Here is an 18,656-nt window from a genome sequence, read left to right on the forward strand (position 1 = left end):
ATTATATATATTTTATTTTATATGCAAATATTATTTCTAAGTAATATTATAATAATGTAACTTCCCCTCCCAGCACCCCTGCTTATCATGGAGGGAAATTCTCAGAGTTCTCAAGTTCTACTGCGGTTCACTCTGAAATACGCCCCACTATGGAAGGAAGATGTGCTTCGATTTCGATTCACATTGACCTTAATCCCTTAAACAGCCTATGAACCACCAGCGGGCCGAAAGTGTCCTTACAAACCTCTGTTACCAGAGAACAGCCCCACCAGTTTGTACAGACGTCCCTGTAGATACTGAGGAACACACCGCAGTGTGTGATGAGCCTTTCCTCAGGGGTTAAAGAGAAAAGGTAATCTCTGAGGACACAATGAGCCAGCTCACCTCTGCTGATTCAGTTCAGTGAAAGTAAAAGTGAACTGTAAACAGATGAAGTGATTCACATACCTGCAGGGGGAGGGTTCGATAAGAGTGCGATAAGAATTTAACTAATGCAACGACTGTAAACTCAGATTAAAGTTTCCCGAGGTGTGTGTGTGTGTGGAGGGATGGGGGACTTAATTTAACAAAACACTGGTGACCCCTGAGAAGAGCCTGTGAGGTAGTGGGTGAGTTAGAATATGGTGGAAGGAATGGAGTGGGACCTGTGTTGTAAGCCCTGTTGTTAGGTGCAGGATTTATTTCAGCCTATCCTGTAGCGTTTCACCTCTGGACTTGTCATCTGAACAGTCCAGTCATAGCAAGCCACAGTGACAGGACGTCTTCAACGTCTCCTGAACTGGAGAACCAGTTTAGTGGTCAGTTTGGAAGATGATGGACTGCTAATCAGCCTCTACACCGTTGAAAGAATTAGATCTTTGAGGAACGTTTGGAGGTTCTTCTGTTTGCAACTGTGGAGGGACCTCATAAGGTGCTTTGGGGAACCTTCATGGAACCTTCTTCTTCTTCTACAATCCTTTTCTTGAAGGTTCCTCGAAGCACAGTTTACTAAGGTCAGGTTTCTGCAATACTAAAGCAAACTGCTGTGTACGTAGGAGCTAGCAGCTACTAAATATTTACACCTTCTCCTAAGCAGGTGTAAGTTGTGACGAAACCGATGGCAACCTAAATATGTCTCGTCAGGAGCACATCGAGCCAGATGACAAGAATCACTTGTGGTCAGATCTAAAGAGACAGGCTGTATCTCTAAATCTATACCGGTTACTGCCCATGCTTCCATGGCAGTGTGTTGATTGACAGGTTATACACTTGTATGGGTTCTAACCACATTCAGTGGTTAGAGCACTGGGCTATTGATGACAGGGTCGTTGGTTCGATACCCGGGCTCGGCCACTGTTCAGCCCTTGAGCAAGGCCTTTCACCCCATCTCCTCCTCAAGCGCTGCTGATCACTAGTGTGTATGTATGTGTGTGTGTGTGTGTGTGGTGACTGCACAGATGGAACAATGGTGGGTTAAAGGCAGAGGCCAAATTCCATTAGTGTGTAACTAAGGGCTCAGTCAAGGCTTTACCCACAAACTTCACCCACAGAGCAGCCCAGTCCTGGGCTCTGGGCCTGTTCCTGAGGGCCAGAGCTCAGAACAGGGTGGTGGAACAGTTTGCAGGGGTTAGTCTTGTCCTGCAAGTTACATTCTCATCATTTACATTTATGGCATTTACCTGACACTCTTATTCAGAGCGACTTACAAGGTTACTCCTATTACAGAGGTGGGCCAATGTAGTGTTAGGAGTCTTGCCCAAGGACTCTTATTGGTGTAGCATGGCATAGTCACCCAGACTGGGAGTCGAACCCCAGTCTCCCACATGGTGAGGCAGCTCAGTGACAGGTAGTGGTGTTATCTGTTGCGCCACACCATCAATCTTCTAACAGTTTACAGCAGAACTAGGATCAATCAGATCAGGGTTTTTTGCAGTGTGTTTTCACTGTTGGAGCAAAACCATGCATCTCCAAAACAATAACAGGAAAAAAAGAATGAGTAAAAAAAGTTGTTTATTGGAAGTTAATGTAATAAGAGTTTATTCTGAGTGATAACAGTAAAATCAGAAAATTAATCAAAGTCTGGAAAAAATTAATAATCAATCTTTTATTCATATTTCCCATAAATTCCTTTAGTAGCATCTGATTCAGTTGGACTAAAAATTAATTAGTAATTCAGTTTTGTTACTAATAACAATAGACTGAGCATATTGCTATATATTTATATTCATATTTAGAAACATACAGAATAAAGGTTTGATTTGATTGATTTGATTTGTCTGCATTTATACAGTATAACAAACACAAGTCTAAAAGTGCTGATGGTAGCAGTACTCAGCAATACTCAGGAATTCAGGCTTTTCTTAAAGCTGCATCAACTGATACAGTGAGGCGGTTCCTACAGTTAACCAGAAGAAGACCGGCAGACTGCGGCTGCGCTCTGCACCATTAGTGCTGGTTTGGACAGTGGTACCGACTGTAGCTGTAGTTGTGTTGGCTGCTGTGTTAGTGGAAGTTGGACTGGTGCTGGCCGAGACATCAGCAATCAAAGATCTGCCGCAGGAGCCAACATTGCCCACTGAATCCACCACCACCAGCTCCACCTGTGGGAAACAGCAAGATGCGGTGTAGAGCACTACAGTGACGTTCACGCCTCCGTCCAGGACCGTGCTGGTGTTGAGGGAGCCGGTTCCTTGGCGCACCGACACACTTTGGATGCCTGAACCGTTTCTGTCCGTCATGTTAGCAGAGAGGTCCCACGAGGAGAGGCTGCAGTTTCCTGAGCAGTTAGCATTAACGCTAACTATCTCACACACTGGAGGAGTAATGTCCGTTACCTGAAAGGTAGAAAGACGAGCTGAGTTGCTACAAACCACAGGACTGTAATGACTTATGACTTCAGTAATTATCAGTTTAGGACAGTGATTCCCAAACCAGTCCCCAGTTTACCTTCGATAGTTCATGTCTTTGCTCTTTCCCAGTTCCTAACGCACCTGAATCAGTCCATTGACCCAGACCCAGATCTCTGTAGGAGCACTGAACATCTGAATCAGGTGTGTTAGGAGCTGAGTTAGAGCAGAAGCATGGATCAACCACTGCTTTAGCAACAGTGACCATGTTCAGAGTAATGAACTGTGCTTTAATGATGAGCAGTAAATCTCCCTTTGACAGTACAGTGGTGGATTACCGGAGCGACCACAGAAAGCCTCAGCACTGCGTAGTTGGAGTCCGTTCCTCCAGGAGCTTCAGCTTCAATAGTCACAGTGACATCAGTTCCTGAGGGGGTGTTTCCAGGAGCAGCCAGAGTTACTGTACCATTCGCACTGCCCCCAGTCTCGAGAGTCAGGGTTGAGGGAGCATCAGTCATTAGGAAACTGCGGTCGTTACTGACTCTGATATTAAAGATTCCTCCAGAGCCGTTGGTCGCCACAGTGAAGGGCAGAGTTAATGTTCTTCCTGGTTCCAGGGTTTCATCAGCTTGAGCCTGAGGGTGAAGACCATGACAGAGGCTCATATTAGTCAGACAGATGACTGCTGTGGTGCTATGTTAGATTTTTCTAGTTATTTTCATGTCAGAGTATTGCAACTGGTGCTTCATCTGTAGAGAGCTGTATTGTGTAAAGTACTCAGAGTACTCAGATCCAGGTTTTTATTCTTCTGGGTGAAGACGTTTGGGATATCTTTGGACTGTGTAAACTTACAGTGACTGTCACACTTGATGATCTGAGTTGAGTCGAGGACTGTCTCTGAAAAAGGCCGTCTGAAGCTCTGGAGGAACTGTTCACTCCAGTCACACGAACAACAAACTCTCCTGCTGGCATCATGTTGATGGTCACCATGAATTGGTCACTAGCAATCTCCTCCAGAGTCCCAGTCGCCATATGCAGAATCTCTCCAATTTCAGCTGCTGAAACTTTTAACTGAGAAACTATAGGTGTCTTGGTGTCCTTTACTAGTCTCCTTCATGCACAGTTGCTTGGTCTGTGAGGATGGCCTTCTTTAGGCAGATTGACATGTACCACATTCCTTCCACTTCTTAATGATGGATTTAACTGACCTCCAGGGGATTTTCAGTGACTTGTTCTGAATCATGTGGAGTGTTCTTTTGTCTTCATAGTGTATTTGTAGCCAGGAATACTGATTAACCAGTGACCGGACCCTCCAGACAGGTGCTACAGTCACTACACCGGTGATTCCCATTTCACTAATTGTGAGACTACTATTGATCATTGACCATTTCATTAAAAAAGCAATAAATAGGTAAAAGATCCAAGCGGGTGAATGTTTTTTAAAGACACTGTAATCATATATGTGTATGTGTATAATATAAACAATGTATCAATAAAACAGCCAGGCAAATGCACAGCTTTTGTACATTTGTATCAGAGATGTTATGTTAATTGTATAAAAATCAATCTTGCTCACATATTAAAAGGTTAAACAGGGAACAATCTAAAGGCACTGTAAAGTTTGCACCCCACTCTACCCTACATGTTAAGCTCACAATGCAGTCACCTGAAGGACTAGTGATGGTGTAATCTGGAGAGTTTCCTGTGATGTAAATTGTCAGGTTTTGCAAAGACGAGTCCACATAGAAAGAGAAGGTTTCTGCTTTTCCTGGATCTCTTACAGCCTGGAAAACAGTGACCTGAGCAGAGAGAAATGTTGATGTTACTCATTAGACATTGATAATGCTGAAATAAATGAGTTAATGTGTAGAAAAAGAGCAGTTTGGGAAAATGTAAAATTATTTTTAACTCTCAATTTCAGCCATAATGTTAGTGGAACCAGTTTCTGTTTCTGTCAATTACTAGTCTGTGGAACTATTCCTTTAATTACCACAGAGGCACTGGAGGACTCCACTATGATGCTGGTGGCCTGGGGCAGTGTTGCTTTAGTGACCTCAATGGCCTGACCACCAGAAGCCTGAGCCAGTTCCAGGTAGACTTCATTCATTGGGTTGGAGAGTCGACTGGAGACTTGCTGTTGGTCATCTTGAGGCGAGTTTCTCCGGCGACGCCGAGCACCAAGAGCATTAGTCAGCATGAAGCTTACCTTCACATCAGCAGAGAAGGGGGATTAGACTGGTCACGACAACAGCAAACGTCCAGATTATTACCAGATATACTAGATATTTCCACTTATCTCAAATTTAGTCGGTCATGTTTGACGTGTTTGAACGGAACTGACTTCAAAATTCATATACAACCAAAAGGGTAAGACCATTTTAATAGATAGCATACAGTGTCTGAAGCCACAAAGCATATATATATATATATATATATATAAATTTCATATAACTCCATTGCATTAGCTTCCTGACAGTCTCGTCAGCCACACTCTGATATTGTGCAACATTCTCTATTCTGCATAAATACAGTCTCTTTACCTTCTCTGAGTTAATGGCTGCCCACCTATCCGATCTAACCTGTTGGAAGACAGATCGCTGAGGTTCCCTGAACCTGCGTCAGACCAGCCGCCACCCACCAGACTGACCACAAGGCTCCCCTGCCACCTGTGTCTGCCACTGATGCCTACCTAATTACCATGTTCAAATTTACATATACCACTACTAATCATTACTCTCCTTACTCTTACCATCTATACTATGATTAGATCAGCACACCTGAGCAGAAGAACAGTCTTGGTGGTTCAGTGACTTTTATCAATAATTTATAATTAGTTCTGACCAGAGGAGGATGGGTCAGGTCCTCCTTGTGAGTCAAGGCAAGTTTTTCCTTGCCACTGTGGCCTTTGGCTGCTCACTGGGGGTCTTAGGTTTTCATGTCTTGTTGATCTCTTGTTCTCTTACTGATTATTGATTCTGTAAAGCGACTTTGTGACAATGCCAGCTGTAAAAAGCTCACAAGACAAATGAATTTGATTTGATATGATTAGCCTTGATTAGCAAAACTAAGACTGAATGTGCATGTTTTAAAATGAGAATAAAATTAATGTTGGAATAAAAGGATTTGCAATAATCCTGAGCACCATGAACCTTAGAAGCTGTGTTTTGTGTGTATGAAGACTTGTGTGTACTCACTGCAGATTTGGTTCTCTCGATCAGTGCAAGGATAGTGCTCTTCAGTGCCTTGTCCTTTTTCATCAGCGTCCGTAAAAACAAAAATCTCAGTCTCTGGTGGTGAGCCAGTGAGAGCCAGCTGGGGATGCAGCATAGGAAAAGTTTACACACTTACTTGTGTTAATGCATAACTGTTTATTTATTTTAACATTATTATTTCATGATTATTTCATGAACTTTTATAGTTAAGTTAAGCCATTTGTCTCACACATTTCATAGCTGTTTTTCCGAATGATTTGTGACAGGTCTTTTGTAGGTAGGTATTCATCCTGAGTTTTGGATTGGGCAGTACTTAAGCTCGAGGTATCTTTAAGACTCTATCCTATTCAAACTAGCTAAGGATATGTTCTGTGTGAAGTCACTTGGAATAAGAGTGTCTGCTATATACCTTTAATGTAAATGTAAATTAAGTGTTTTTACACACCATCTTTTTCTAATCATTCTGAAGATATTCTGTCATCATAGTGTAGCACAGTATTTGAGTTGTCTTTGATCTGCAATCATTTTAGATACCTTTACATTATACCACTATATATTATCCATGAAAACCAAAAGAATCTGCCATCAAAGAAATAATAATAAAAATAAAAAACCTGGTTTCCTGAATCATACCTGGAGGCCTGAAAGGCACATCTCAGGAATATCTCCTCCATCATTAGGTATAAGGGCATTGATTTCACTTTTAAACAGATCAGGGTCAGTTGTTCTTTTCAGTGGGCCAAAGTCTGAAGCAAAGTTAAAGAAAATGTGCATATAGATAGAATTGTTTTGCCACCAATATAGCTCGGCACAACTAACAGAACAAGTGCTCTCTCCAAATTCAGCTTACAATACCACTTTTAATGACGACTGCAGTCTCAGAATTATTCAATTCCTTCATGACAAGTATCTTTAGAGTCCCCTTCTGCTGTTATTAGCTGCTGCAAATGTGATGCACAGCTAGACACCAGCTTCTGGCAGCGTTCCTGAGGAATCTTAACCCTTTCCTCATGGGCAGTGGCCACCAGTTGACTAAAAGTATTGGGTTTGCTGCTGCAACCACCTTTTTCAAATCCCACCAAAGAGTTTCTATGGGGTATACGGCAGGTCACTGTAACCACAATTCCAGAAACCTCTTCTGAAGTTCCGGAACTTCTTCTAAAACCGAGCCTTGGTAGACTTTGAGGTGTGCTCTGGATCATTGTCTTGCCCTCCACACACTGCAGATTTCCACCAGTGCCAGAGCCACTGCCATGCTTCACTGTAGGCAGGTTGTCCTTTTCAGTGTTTGCTTCATTTTTCCTCCTCCAGACATTCTGCTGATCCATAGGCCCGAAATTCCAGTTTTGTTTTATTGCTCCACAGAACAGAATCCCAACTTGGAGGTCAGTAGAGGTGTTTGGCCGTGCTGCAGGTCTTTTGCATTTGAGGGCTTTTGGCCACCTGCCTCCTCAGGAATCTGGTGGCAGCTGGTGATAGTGTCCTCTTTTTGCCTTGTCCAGGTAGTGTAGCCAGTGTTCCTTTAACTTTGAGATTGCTACCTGTGCTTCCAACTGTTTCTCTGGGATCATTCAGTTCCTTTGGTTTCTTTTGTATCTTTTTATCTGACAATGAGCTCTTCTGTTCTCTGAACTTTCTGGACAACTCTCTTGACTAAACCAAATGCAATCAAACATTAACAAATGTTAACACAGTTAACAAACCCAGAGCCAGTCCACGGATTAGATGCTTTAGCACACCCGATGCAACCAGTGAAGCCCTTGATTTGCCACCTGATTTGCAAATGTGTGCTCTTATGAGGGATTGTATTTAGTGGGTTGAATAATTCTGAGACTGCAGTTGTCAATAAAAGTGGCATTTGTGCTGAATGTGGAGAAACGACATTTTATTAGTTGTGTTGAGCTGATTTGATTGCATCTAACATATTGATTTAAGTCATCTTGTAAAAAAAAAACCTGGCATATTTTGTTTACATATTATTCAATGCAGAGGTGTCTTACCAGGGTCATTAAATGGCACCAGGATGTACTCTGAGGGCTGCTTTGCAGTGCCCTTCCTACTGTTGATGATAAAGGAAGTAACTCTCCTGACCTCTGCTATGTCATCAGACATGCTTCCAGTTGTGTCGATGACAAAACACAGCACTGAAGCCTGGGTGAATCCCATCAGTCTGAGAGGCAAGCATTAGAAAACAAGGTTTTGTAAAAATGCAAAAAGGAAGAAGTGCTGCAGGTGTCACAGAGGTAAAGCAAAAAAGCCCAGGAATTTTTTGGTCTGGGACTGCTTTTGTATTTTCATTGTGGATGCATATGGATTGTACAGCTTCTACCATGCCTAGCATGAAGTCCTTACTTTTTGTATTAGGATTTGATTGAAGATCTGAAATAATTTGGAGTCACACATATGCAGAAATAGAAGAAATCAGGGTGTAATTTTACACAGCACTGTAGAGCAGTGTATTTAGTAATCAGCAATCAGTACTTTGTAGTAAGCGCATTATCACTACTCACCAACTCTGAATATGACCAGACCCATGAAATTATTCATTTATTATTCAATTATTCATTCATTTTCCGATTTCGTATATTTCTGCATATACTCTACATCTCTAATTTCCCTATTCATACAAACCTGTTTGCTATATAGCTTTTGTTTTAGTAGTATAGCTTTTGTCCCATTAACACAGACCATTGATTCGAAAGTCAAAGGTTTTAATAAAAACGTCCTCTGATACCTTAGGAACTCAAAATCTCCAACTGCTGCTCGGATGTCTTCCAGTAGCTCTCTGGTAGCAGCAGTGGCAACTTTCGCTGCATCCTCATGTTTGTCACCATGCTCTGAGCTTTTACTGTCTTTATTGATGCCGCCTGTTGGCTCTGTAAAACGTGTCAAATCCAAAAGTCCTCCATGGCTGCACTTTCCTTGAAATGAAACAAAATCAAAGAAATGGGGCAGAATAAGAGTCAACTCTCCTACCAGAGTCACTTCTTTCGGGTTTACCGCTGTTCAGCTAGATATAATTTAATAGATCACCGAAGATGTGGTGTCATTCTGTAGTCGGGCCATGCAGTTATGCCATGCTTGGCATGGAGGGTCTTAAAGGACGTTCCAAACAGGAAATTGCCTCTGTTGCATCCTGTGGTGATCAAAAATGTTCCAAAGCTGAAACATTTGGTCAATTATCACTGGATCCTTTGAATTAAGAGATAATTAAAGTCAAAATATAAATATTGCTGCGTGTAAGCTAATTCTACTGTGCACTGAATTGAAATCATTAGTCTGGCAGCCTCCTAAAAAGGTGCAAACCAGTATGCTTTGGCAGCATGCTAAGGATAGCTGAGGATGTCGTCCATTTGAACAGTGAATACGCTTTTGTAAGTCACTGTGGATAAGAAGTGTTTAGTCATACTAAACATACTCCATCATCACACTGACTTGATGAGCAGGATACACTGCATGAAGTGGGTTTCCCCTTTTTTGATGAAGAAGGACAAACCACAGAGTGATATAACCGCGACAGCTGACACATTCACCTTACTTTAGTGTAGCTTACTGGTGTCTAACTGATGCTGCACAGCAGCATTAAATTGCATGCAGCAATTGTGATTATGTGATTATGACTTTGTGATTCGGAGGATCCACTGATTTACAAGACAAAAATGTACACAAAACAAAACTTGTAGGGCCTCGAACATATTTACCACAGGACGCAATAGAGGAGATTTCTGGAAAACCCATTCATTTCTGTATTTGAAGATCCAGCTTAGACACAGAGTGGCAAATATGGCCATAATGCTGACTACCTAATTTCTGTTTATGATGTTGCATTGCCCTTCACTGTGATGTGTGATTGGTTTCAGTATGACTCAGCAGTGATGACTGACAATGCTACTATTTGAAGAGCTTCTAATTTGTGAGATTTGTCTGTTTTGTAAGTGTGACCAGCTCAGTGTGTAGAGAATTGGCTATAGCCAGTTTTTAATTGTTGCTTGTGGTGATGTTTATTTCTAGGTACTAGTGAGTAACAAGCTAACATTTGAGTTTTGGTTGAATTTTGGTTGAATAAGCATGCTATGAGTATTAATGTTACATATTTGATAAAAAAATCTTTACACCTAAACTAAACAAAATTTCTTACACTTGCTACACAAAGCTATTTAGTGCGTTACCCTTTGGTTTGAAAAATCTCTGGGCAAAGTATCCTGAGGTCAGTTTCTTCTGTGTGATGATCTCCTCCAAGAGGTTTCCTGAGCAGTCATTTCCACTACAGCTCCTGCATGTTGGTGTTGAAGGATCTGTTTTATAAAATGAGATTTTTCATTTTCACTTTCAGTGAACAGCATGGAGTACTCTGTATACTGAAAAACATCTTGGGCAGCTCATAGAATAAATTTTAGTTTTTTTCGTATACAAGTGTCCGCATGGAATGGAGTGTAGTCTAAGGCTTTAACTGCATCTATAATTTGCTCCCTGTCAGATTTTCCTGAATATGTGCACATTTTTAACACTGTTCACTTTTCATCAGAACTGAAACCACTACCCTCAAAACAATAACTGCAACCAAAATGCTTTCTGTAATTGTTAAATAGTCTCTTAGGGCGTTTTCACACCTGAACGTCTGGAACAAAGTCCAGACCAGGGTACATGTTTTTGTTACATTTGGTCTGGTTTTGGTTTCACACTGCAGTTCAGTGATTACTCTAAAGATCTTTGCAACATCCCATCGTCATCACCTACATGGTCTGTCTCTCCCTGCACTCCCTGACATTGATGGGTTTGTAAAAGGGCCTGCGTATGATGCTGGTGTGTTGTCTTTTCATTTATTGTGCTGAACGCTGCCTCCTTCCAGAATCCAGCTCCCATTAAGTACATGCGTAAGCAGCAGAATGCGCATACCAGATTAGCCTCAGATTCTTATTTTCCTGTTTATAAATAAGAGTTCATCTACAGTTACAGTAGATACAGGAATTTCAAACATAATCTGTTGTATCCAAACGACTGTGTGACACACAGGCATGTGAAAATGAGTCAGATTTTGAAAAAAAAAGAAAACCCGTCAAGAAAATAATTTAATGGTTGATAGCCTGCTTCAACATCCTGTGATTGGTCTGAAAGTCTGAAGTCTGAGCTATGGTCCGTAGCACCTTTCACACCTGCTATTTTGGTAGGTGTGAAAGCATCCTTACAATGGGCAAGGCTCACCCTGGGCAAGGGTTTGGCTCACAGCAAAATATCTGCCCTTGCGTGGTGCCCCCTTGTTAGGTTGGGGGCACTTCTTCTAAGGAGCCAATCCCGTCACCTACCACCTCCCCCTTCCCCCTTCAATGCTTATAAACCCCACCTTCCATGTGTCCTGCCTCAAACCTGTCTTGTGTTCGGTGGTTCCAACTGGCTAAATATAAAGTGAAAAATGTGCACAAGCTCATAAATTCAGACAGAGGGCAATCAGTACAGTGGCTTTTAATAGTAGTTAGTAAAAGACATAAAGTCAATATATATAAAGACTAGTAAATGCATTTTTTTTTAACTATTATAATCTATTATGAATATATAATGAATATGAAATATTCAGACTCCTCAAATTTTGTTCCAACAATCAGCTTGTTAGCCCCCCCCCCGGCTACCTAGTGTTCTGAACATTGAAATACTTGATGCCCATGAAGCAGATGAAGGCTGTAAGAAGATAGCAACATGTTTACAGGTAGATGTTTCCTCAGGTCCAAATGTAATTAAGAAATGGCAGTTAACAGGAATAGTGGGGGCAAAGTTAAGGTCTGGAAAACCAAGAAAACATTTAGAGAGAAGTGCTTGTAGCATTGCTAGAGAGGTACATTAAAACCTCAGTTTAACTGCAAAAGAATTTCAGAAAGACTCTGAAGTGGTTTTACTGTACAGAGACACGTCCACACGTATGACCATCATAGCATAACTTTTTAGCCTCAATGAGAAAAGATATGTTTGGAGGAAAAACCCCTCTCTAACTGTTAACCACAGAAATGTAGGTGGAATTGCTGGACTGAATGGAGGAGTGTGTTTGTTTTGATGTTGAGTTCATATTAACAACCAATCTCCAGAATTGTATACAGCACCTTTAAATAAACTGGATTAACAAACCCCAAACAAAACAAAAACCCCAACAGGTTAGTTTAATCAGAACCTGGGCATTATATCAATGCCTAGAATCAGAATCAGAATCAGCCCTTTCTTGCTTATAATATTTTTTGCCTGGATCACAAAAGTTAATGCCATATTCTAGTTGAGTCAGTGTAAAATCACTTTTTGTTTGCAAGGAAAAGGACGTATGTGGTCATACTGCAGTGACTTGACAGTCTTGCCCTGCCAGACGTTTAGTAATAGAGTACAGAAAAACAGAAAGAATGTAAATGCAAATTAATGCATGCGAGACAAAAACACACCCATGAACCCACACTAGAACAATAGACTTGTGTTTTACCAGCAGTGTTTTCAATTGGGCTGCTTGGTTTGATCAGGTTGGAATATGGTGCATCGTTTCTCAGCTCTATCCAGTTACTATGGCTGTAGAAATCCTTTAAGACAGGTAACAAGATCAGAAAATGTTGAAACATGTTAGTTTTGCACCCTTTAAAAAAACTTTTTACACAGTTCCCTTCATAACATTCTTAAAATCAGCTTATTCCACTACAACAAAGAAGTTCTCCATCAATAATACTGTACCTCAAAAAACACTAAGATTAGGTAGCATTGGAATAATTCTATCACAAATCAAGAATGCACACTAGGCCATAAGGCCAGATTAAATGCTTTTAGCAGTTCATGTTCTTCAAAGCTCTTCATACAGTTCTTGTTACCAACATGCAGCTCGCATTCAAAATGTGTGAAACCAACTAAAACAAAAACCATCTCTTTCCTATAGAACACAGCAGGTTTAAAAACCTTAATATCAGACACTGAAAAAACACCCCTGTTCTAAAATGACCTGTAATACACTGTAACAGGTGTAGTGAAAGGTTACACAAGGTCACAGCTGTCTTTCATATCATAAGAAATTTGAATATATTGCAATTATAAATCACATTAGAACATATTTAAGTAAATTGCATGTTTGTATGGTATCCTATTTATAAATTCTGCTTCTTGGCTGGCCATTCTGTTTCCTTCTTCATCCACATCAAATGTCTGCTCAACAGTACCCCTTATTGTACAGATGGTAAAAAACACCTGGCTTGCTATTTTATTTTTTAATAAAATCATTTTATTATATATTTATTAAATTAAATATATTTTAATACAGTAGTGTGTAACTGTAGAAATAAATATATTTATATATATATATTGTGTAGATTTTTGTTTTGTTTTGTCAGTTTGTATAAGTGTAAAATGTGTTGTTGATACACAAAAGGAGAAAGGAATGCAAACATTTTGAGAGATGAGGTTGTTGAATGGATTCTGTGCACATGCAATAAAAATGGTTCACAGTTAAGTCCACATAGACTGCTGGTTTGAAAGTGAACTCAGCATTGAAAAATCCTACAGAGTGAAGGATGCATCAATGGTGCATCTAACTAAACTGAATCAATAGTCATATCAGTAGTGTAGTAGTGAAACTGTTTTCACATTGATGCTAGTTTTACTGTCTAGCATTACTGTATTGAATCTTTAAGTACATATTGAAAAATGTCCAAATATACAAAAAATGAAATTTCACTCCTCCACAATTTATCCATAGAATTTACACAGGACAGATATTTCAACGTTGACTTCTGTGATCTGATGCCATACCTGTAAGGTGTGCAGGACTTCACCAAGCTTCTCCCTGGCAGCTTCATAGCTCTGCTGCTTGATACTGTTCTTGACAATCCTCACTCCTGTGGTGATAAGAGCTCGTCCACTGAAAAAGGCCTCGTCATCAAAGTGGTATTCTGGTTTAAAGAAATGTCGAAAGTCCACCCAAGCATTACTTCCAACAATCTTGTTGATGCTCTTTTGGAAACCTTTGGCTGAATCAGGTGAGGAGCAAGCGGCTGTCAGAGACTCCACTGTCAGTTTGCTCGGCTGCAGAGAGGAAAGACACAAACATAATAAAATAAAAGACTTTTAGTACTGAAGTAAGTTGATCTACCAGCAGAGAGAAGCTGACAGTGAGGTTCGGTGTCTTCTGCTTTCTCACCAGCACAAAATCTCTGCCTTCACGGAGCGCTTGGGCTCTGCAGACCTCAGCTGTTGTCTCTAAAATTGCATCATGAGTTATGATTTTGTGAGTCTTAGATGAAGAGAACCCAAAGGATCGTGGCAAAAAGGCCAGAGTTTGACGATGGGTGAGGAAGACCAGGAGAAAGAGGCTAGATGTTCTTATCAGCAGACCTGCAGTCATCGTTATTGGATCTATGGGAAGAGAAGAACTGCATCATATATATATATATATAAACCATTAAATAATGATAAAGTACATCATGATGTATTCTGGCTACTCAGCATTTTATATATACTTTAATGACATATTAATATAATAAATGACTAAAACAGCAAGTGCTGTTTACTGATGTGGAAGTCATACCTTGAAGCTTTTGTCTTCAGATTACTGCTGTGAAATGAAGCAAACCCTGTTCCCTATTCAGCCTTGTGCGGCCTCATATATATAGGAATGGAAGGTGTGGCTAATATAACCATGGAAGCCAACCTATGAAGCATTCATTTTGTTGATCTTGACAAACAGTGCAATCATTGAAGGATTTGATCATATATTGTATATATTTTACTTGAGAAGTCAGAAAGGTTTACAATTAAGCAGAAATATGAGAAAAAAGTACAATAAGTACAGGTACAAGGAAATAGAGTATGATATAAGGTTACACTTATGTCATTGCTGTCTGGGAAAACTGGTTCATGGTAGCATAATGTCAGCATGTAGCATGAATAGCGTGCTAAGCTCCTTTCGTTCTTGATGAGCTGTAAATATGCAGAATAATATTCAGGGTTATTGTATGTGTTATAGTATTTGACAGACAGAGAAAAAACTTCAATAGGAATTAGGGTTAAGTTCAGTTTAATGACCAGTGCACATTGTTTTAGCCTAAAACCTTCTTATCAATCCCTACACAATTCTTTAGCATCATGGATTTTTAATTAAGAAATAAAGTAGATTAGATTAGATTAGATTAGATCTGATTCAACTAAATTGTCATTACACATGTACAAGTAAAAGGCATGAAATATAGTTCTATAGTGCAATAAGCAGAGGCAGAGATATGGACAAATATACATGTGAATATATTACAGAGGTATTGTAAACATCATATACAAATGGAATAAATGCTACTATAAACATGATATACAGATGGAAAAAGTCATTCCAACTTTTACATATGTGACCCCCACAAGAGGATCAAAACCTTCCCTTTGTTGAAGTTTGGAAGTATGCAGTCAAACAAAAGTGACCTGACAGTCTTGTTCAACTAGACATTACAACTGAAAATGAAAGTGATATTCTGAAGAAACACTCCAACACAGACACAACTGTTTACATCTACACCACATACTTCACAGTTCTATCCAGTTAATTAGACTGTAGAAATCTGTTGTGTACACACACAAAGTACCAGTGTCAGAAGTGAGGATTAAATTGTCGGCTGATGTCTGATTTTTCAGGTACATACTCTACCATACAGTGCCATGAAAAAGTGAAAAAGCCCCCAGTTGATTTTCTAAATTTGTGACACTGAATGAGTAAACATCTCAAACCAAAACCTTACAAAGAGTAATACATAATAATGCATAATACATGTAGCAGCTCAGACTGTTTGACAAAAAAACAAATATTTGCACATATTCACACCCACATACAGAACTACCAGAGAGCAGATCCAAGTGCATAGAGGAAAACTCTAAATTACAGATTCATTTATTTACTTGCTAGAAGCCAATAATTAGGAGTGCTGAGGTATTTGTAGTGACACTTTTTTTGTAGTAGATTTGTTGTAGATTTTGACTTTTGACTTTATTTTTCCTGTCATAAGATGGTATACTGGATAGAGGAGAAAATATGGGAAAGCCTGCTTTCTTGGTCTAAAACAAAACACTATATAACCACCATGTTTAATAAAAAAGTGGCTGAGTGCATCATTAAAATCATTTACTCATCCATTATCCAGTCTACTTATACAGCTGGTGGAAATTGCTCAGCATGTAGATGCTGGTAAACATGTACCGTGTGTCATAATTGCAAAACAGAAGAATTAACATGTTTATGTGACAAAAGAAACAACTGACAGTTAAACACAGATTTAAACTGATTTACAACACATAATATCAGAACATTAGTACAAAACTGGAGGAATTTAGACTTTTTTAAATTATAGAATTTTAAATAAATTATTATAATAGATTATTATTTACCCCCTTTGTTTAAAGTCCCTTATACAGATCTAGTGCTCTGTCCAAATCTGGAAATATAAGCATCTGATTCAGTTAATAATAATAATAATAATAATAATAATAATAACACACTAATATCTAATATCTTGAGGAATTCTTTTTATTTTGAAACTGAGGCTGTATTTAATATGTATCAATGGGCCCAGTGGATGCATGATGATGAGACAAGCCTTATCTTATGTGAAATTGATGAAGTATCACTGCAGGACCACTAAATCCAGATGTATTAAGAGCTGAAGAGAGCAGAAGAATAGATTAACTATGCTCGGTGAACATAACATTGCAATTTCGAGGTAAAAAAGAGGATGGACAAACAAAAACAGAAACTCCAAGCACAGATTAGGCAAGAATGTGTTCCCATCAGTCAAGATTTGGCCTAGAAGCTGATATCCAGCATTCCAATCCTAAAGAAGAAGGGTCAACACTGTAAATACAATAATATAGGTCTTTGTACTTTAGTATACCATGTAAACATCTGACCAAAGGATTTAAAAAATGAGGCAGTAAACTTTGTGTAAAAATATGTGTCTCAAAACTTTTGTCCATGACTGCACTGTGTAAAGTGATTAGTTTCATTTCACTTACTAATATAAACCAGATGTGAGGTTCAGAGTTCCTGAATTTTAGACATCAACTTTCATGATAAGGTTACAGGTGAGGTTTCTTTCTGATGGCTGTTCTATGCTGAAGGTGCTTCTGCAAGCAATGCTACAATGCTAGTGAAATAGTACACCACCACTCCTTTGTCAGTTAAACTGCCCTGCAGGTACACAACATTGTTGACACATTCAATAAACCTGTCATGACAGGTACGCTATGCTGGCATGCATATATAGCAACGTCAGATGTTATGTAACAGGTGTCCAAATAAAGTGTTACCAAATTTTCTTTATCATGTTGGGGTTTGCTTTGCCTTTTTTGTCAGCATATACACAGTGTGACATGAGGCACACCAAGACCCAGCTGTCCCCCTCACTGGACCCATTAAAGTTTGTGTATCATCCCAACATTCTCTGGTAGGGAAGCTGAGCCTGCTGGGCCTAAACACTTCCCTCTGCAACTGGATCTTGGACTTCCCTGACCGACAGACCTCAAACAGCATGTCCAGCACCACTACACTGCTGTTCACTCTGCTGACTCACGTACTACAAAGTATCCCATTATCAATTTTGCAAAATAAAAAGTTCTCTGCTTTAGCTGGATCTCTTACAGCTTGGAAAACAGTGACCTGAGCAAAGAGAAATGTTGATGTCACTCATTAGACATTGATAATGAAGAGCAGCTTTCTTTGGGTTATTATTTACATAATGTATGATCATGTGAAAGCAGTAAATTTTGGGCAAGCTTTCAAAGTAAGTAAAGTCACCTAAAACTCTCAAATTTAAAATTTAAAATTTCAGCCATAATGTTAGTGGAACCAGTTTCTGCTTTAATCAGCCACTAGTCTGTTTAACTCTTTCTTTAATTACCACAGAGGCACTGGAGGACTCCACTATTATACTGGTGGCCTGGGGCAGTGTTGCTTTGGTGACCTCAACGACCTGACCACCAGAAGCCTGAGCCAGGTCCTGATAGATGTGACAACTGGGAAAGGAATCAGACACAAAGTAAGAGCAAAACAGATAATCCAGAAAACACAATACCAAAACAGAGTAGAACCAGAAACCGAGATACCAGCCAGGGTCGAAACCAGAAGAGGCCATCATCAGACCTGTAAAGAGAAAAGATCAGTATAATAATCAGTAGTACGTTTGGTGAAAATGTAATATACCCTTATGTTTTCTAGTTGTTCGTAGATGTAGAAGTCTTCTTCTACATCTTTTGATCTGGAAATCAAGCTGAGGAGTGTCAGGCAGGACAGTAAAAGCCAGACCATGTTCCTGTATTTTTTTGATATCTGATGCATTCACAAACATAACATAAAACATTCCTAAATGTTATTATTTGCATAACATTTACATAATAGAGCTCATTGTTACTAATATACAGTCTCTAGTAAAACAAAAGTGTATTTACTTTACTTGTATGACTTGTGTTGGTTCTTCAGGTGGAGCCATGTCATCTGAGAACTGTGTGAAGACCCATTTAAAGATTTTAGAAAGTGTCACTAAAGGTTCTTTGTTCGCATCTCATTTTAAAAATGGTTCTTCTATGGGATCCCTTAATGACCAGAACCTTTTGTAGCTGCAGAATAGATTAAAATACT

General features: G+C 39.5%; 1 protein-coding gene across 1 annotated transcript; it reads right to left on the reverse strand.

The window, feature by feature from the left end:
* Positions 1-2,339: 2,339 nt before the first annotated feature.
* Positions 2,340-18,153, reverse strand: LOC140554325 (von Willebrand factor A domain-containing protein 7-like). Its single transcript, XM_072677210.1, is given in 16 exon segments — positions 2,340-2,813; positions 3,164-3,460; positions 3,678-3,883; positions 4,492-4,624; positions 4,816-5,031; positions 6,020-6,079; positions 6,081-6,137; positions 6,671-6,783; positions 8,038-8,207; positions 8,772-8,958; positions 10,207-10,332; positions 12,492-12,585; positions 13,799-14,071; positions 14,187-14,401; positions 17,952-18,034; positions 18,125-18,153. Coding segments are annotated over 16 exon segments (2,733 nt in total).
* Positions 18,154-18,656: the final 503 nt, after the last annotated feature.

This window comes from Salminus brasiliensis, chromosome 4 (assembly GCF_030463535.1).
Source record: "Salminus brasiliensis chromosome 4, fSalBra1.hap2, whole genome shotgun sequence".
Taxonomy (NCBI): Eukaryota; Metazoa; Chordata; class Actinopteri; order Characiformes; family Bryconidae; genus Salminus; species Salminus brasiliensis.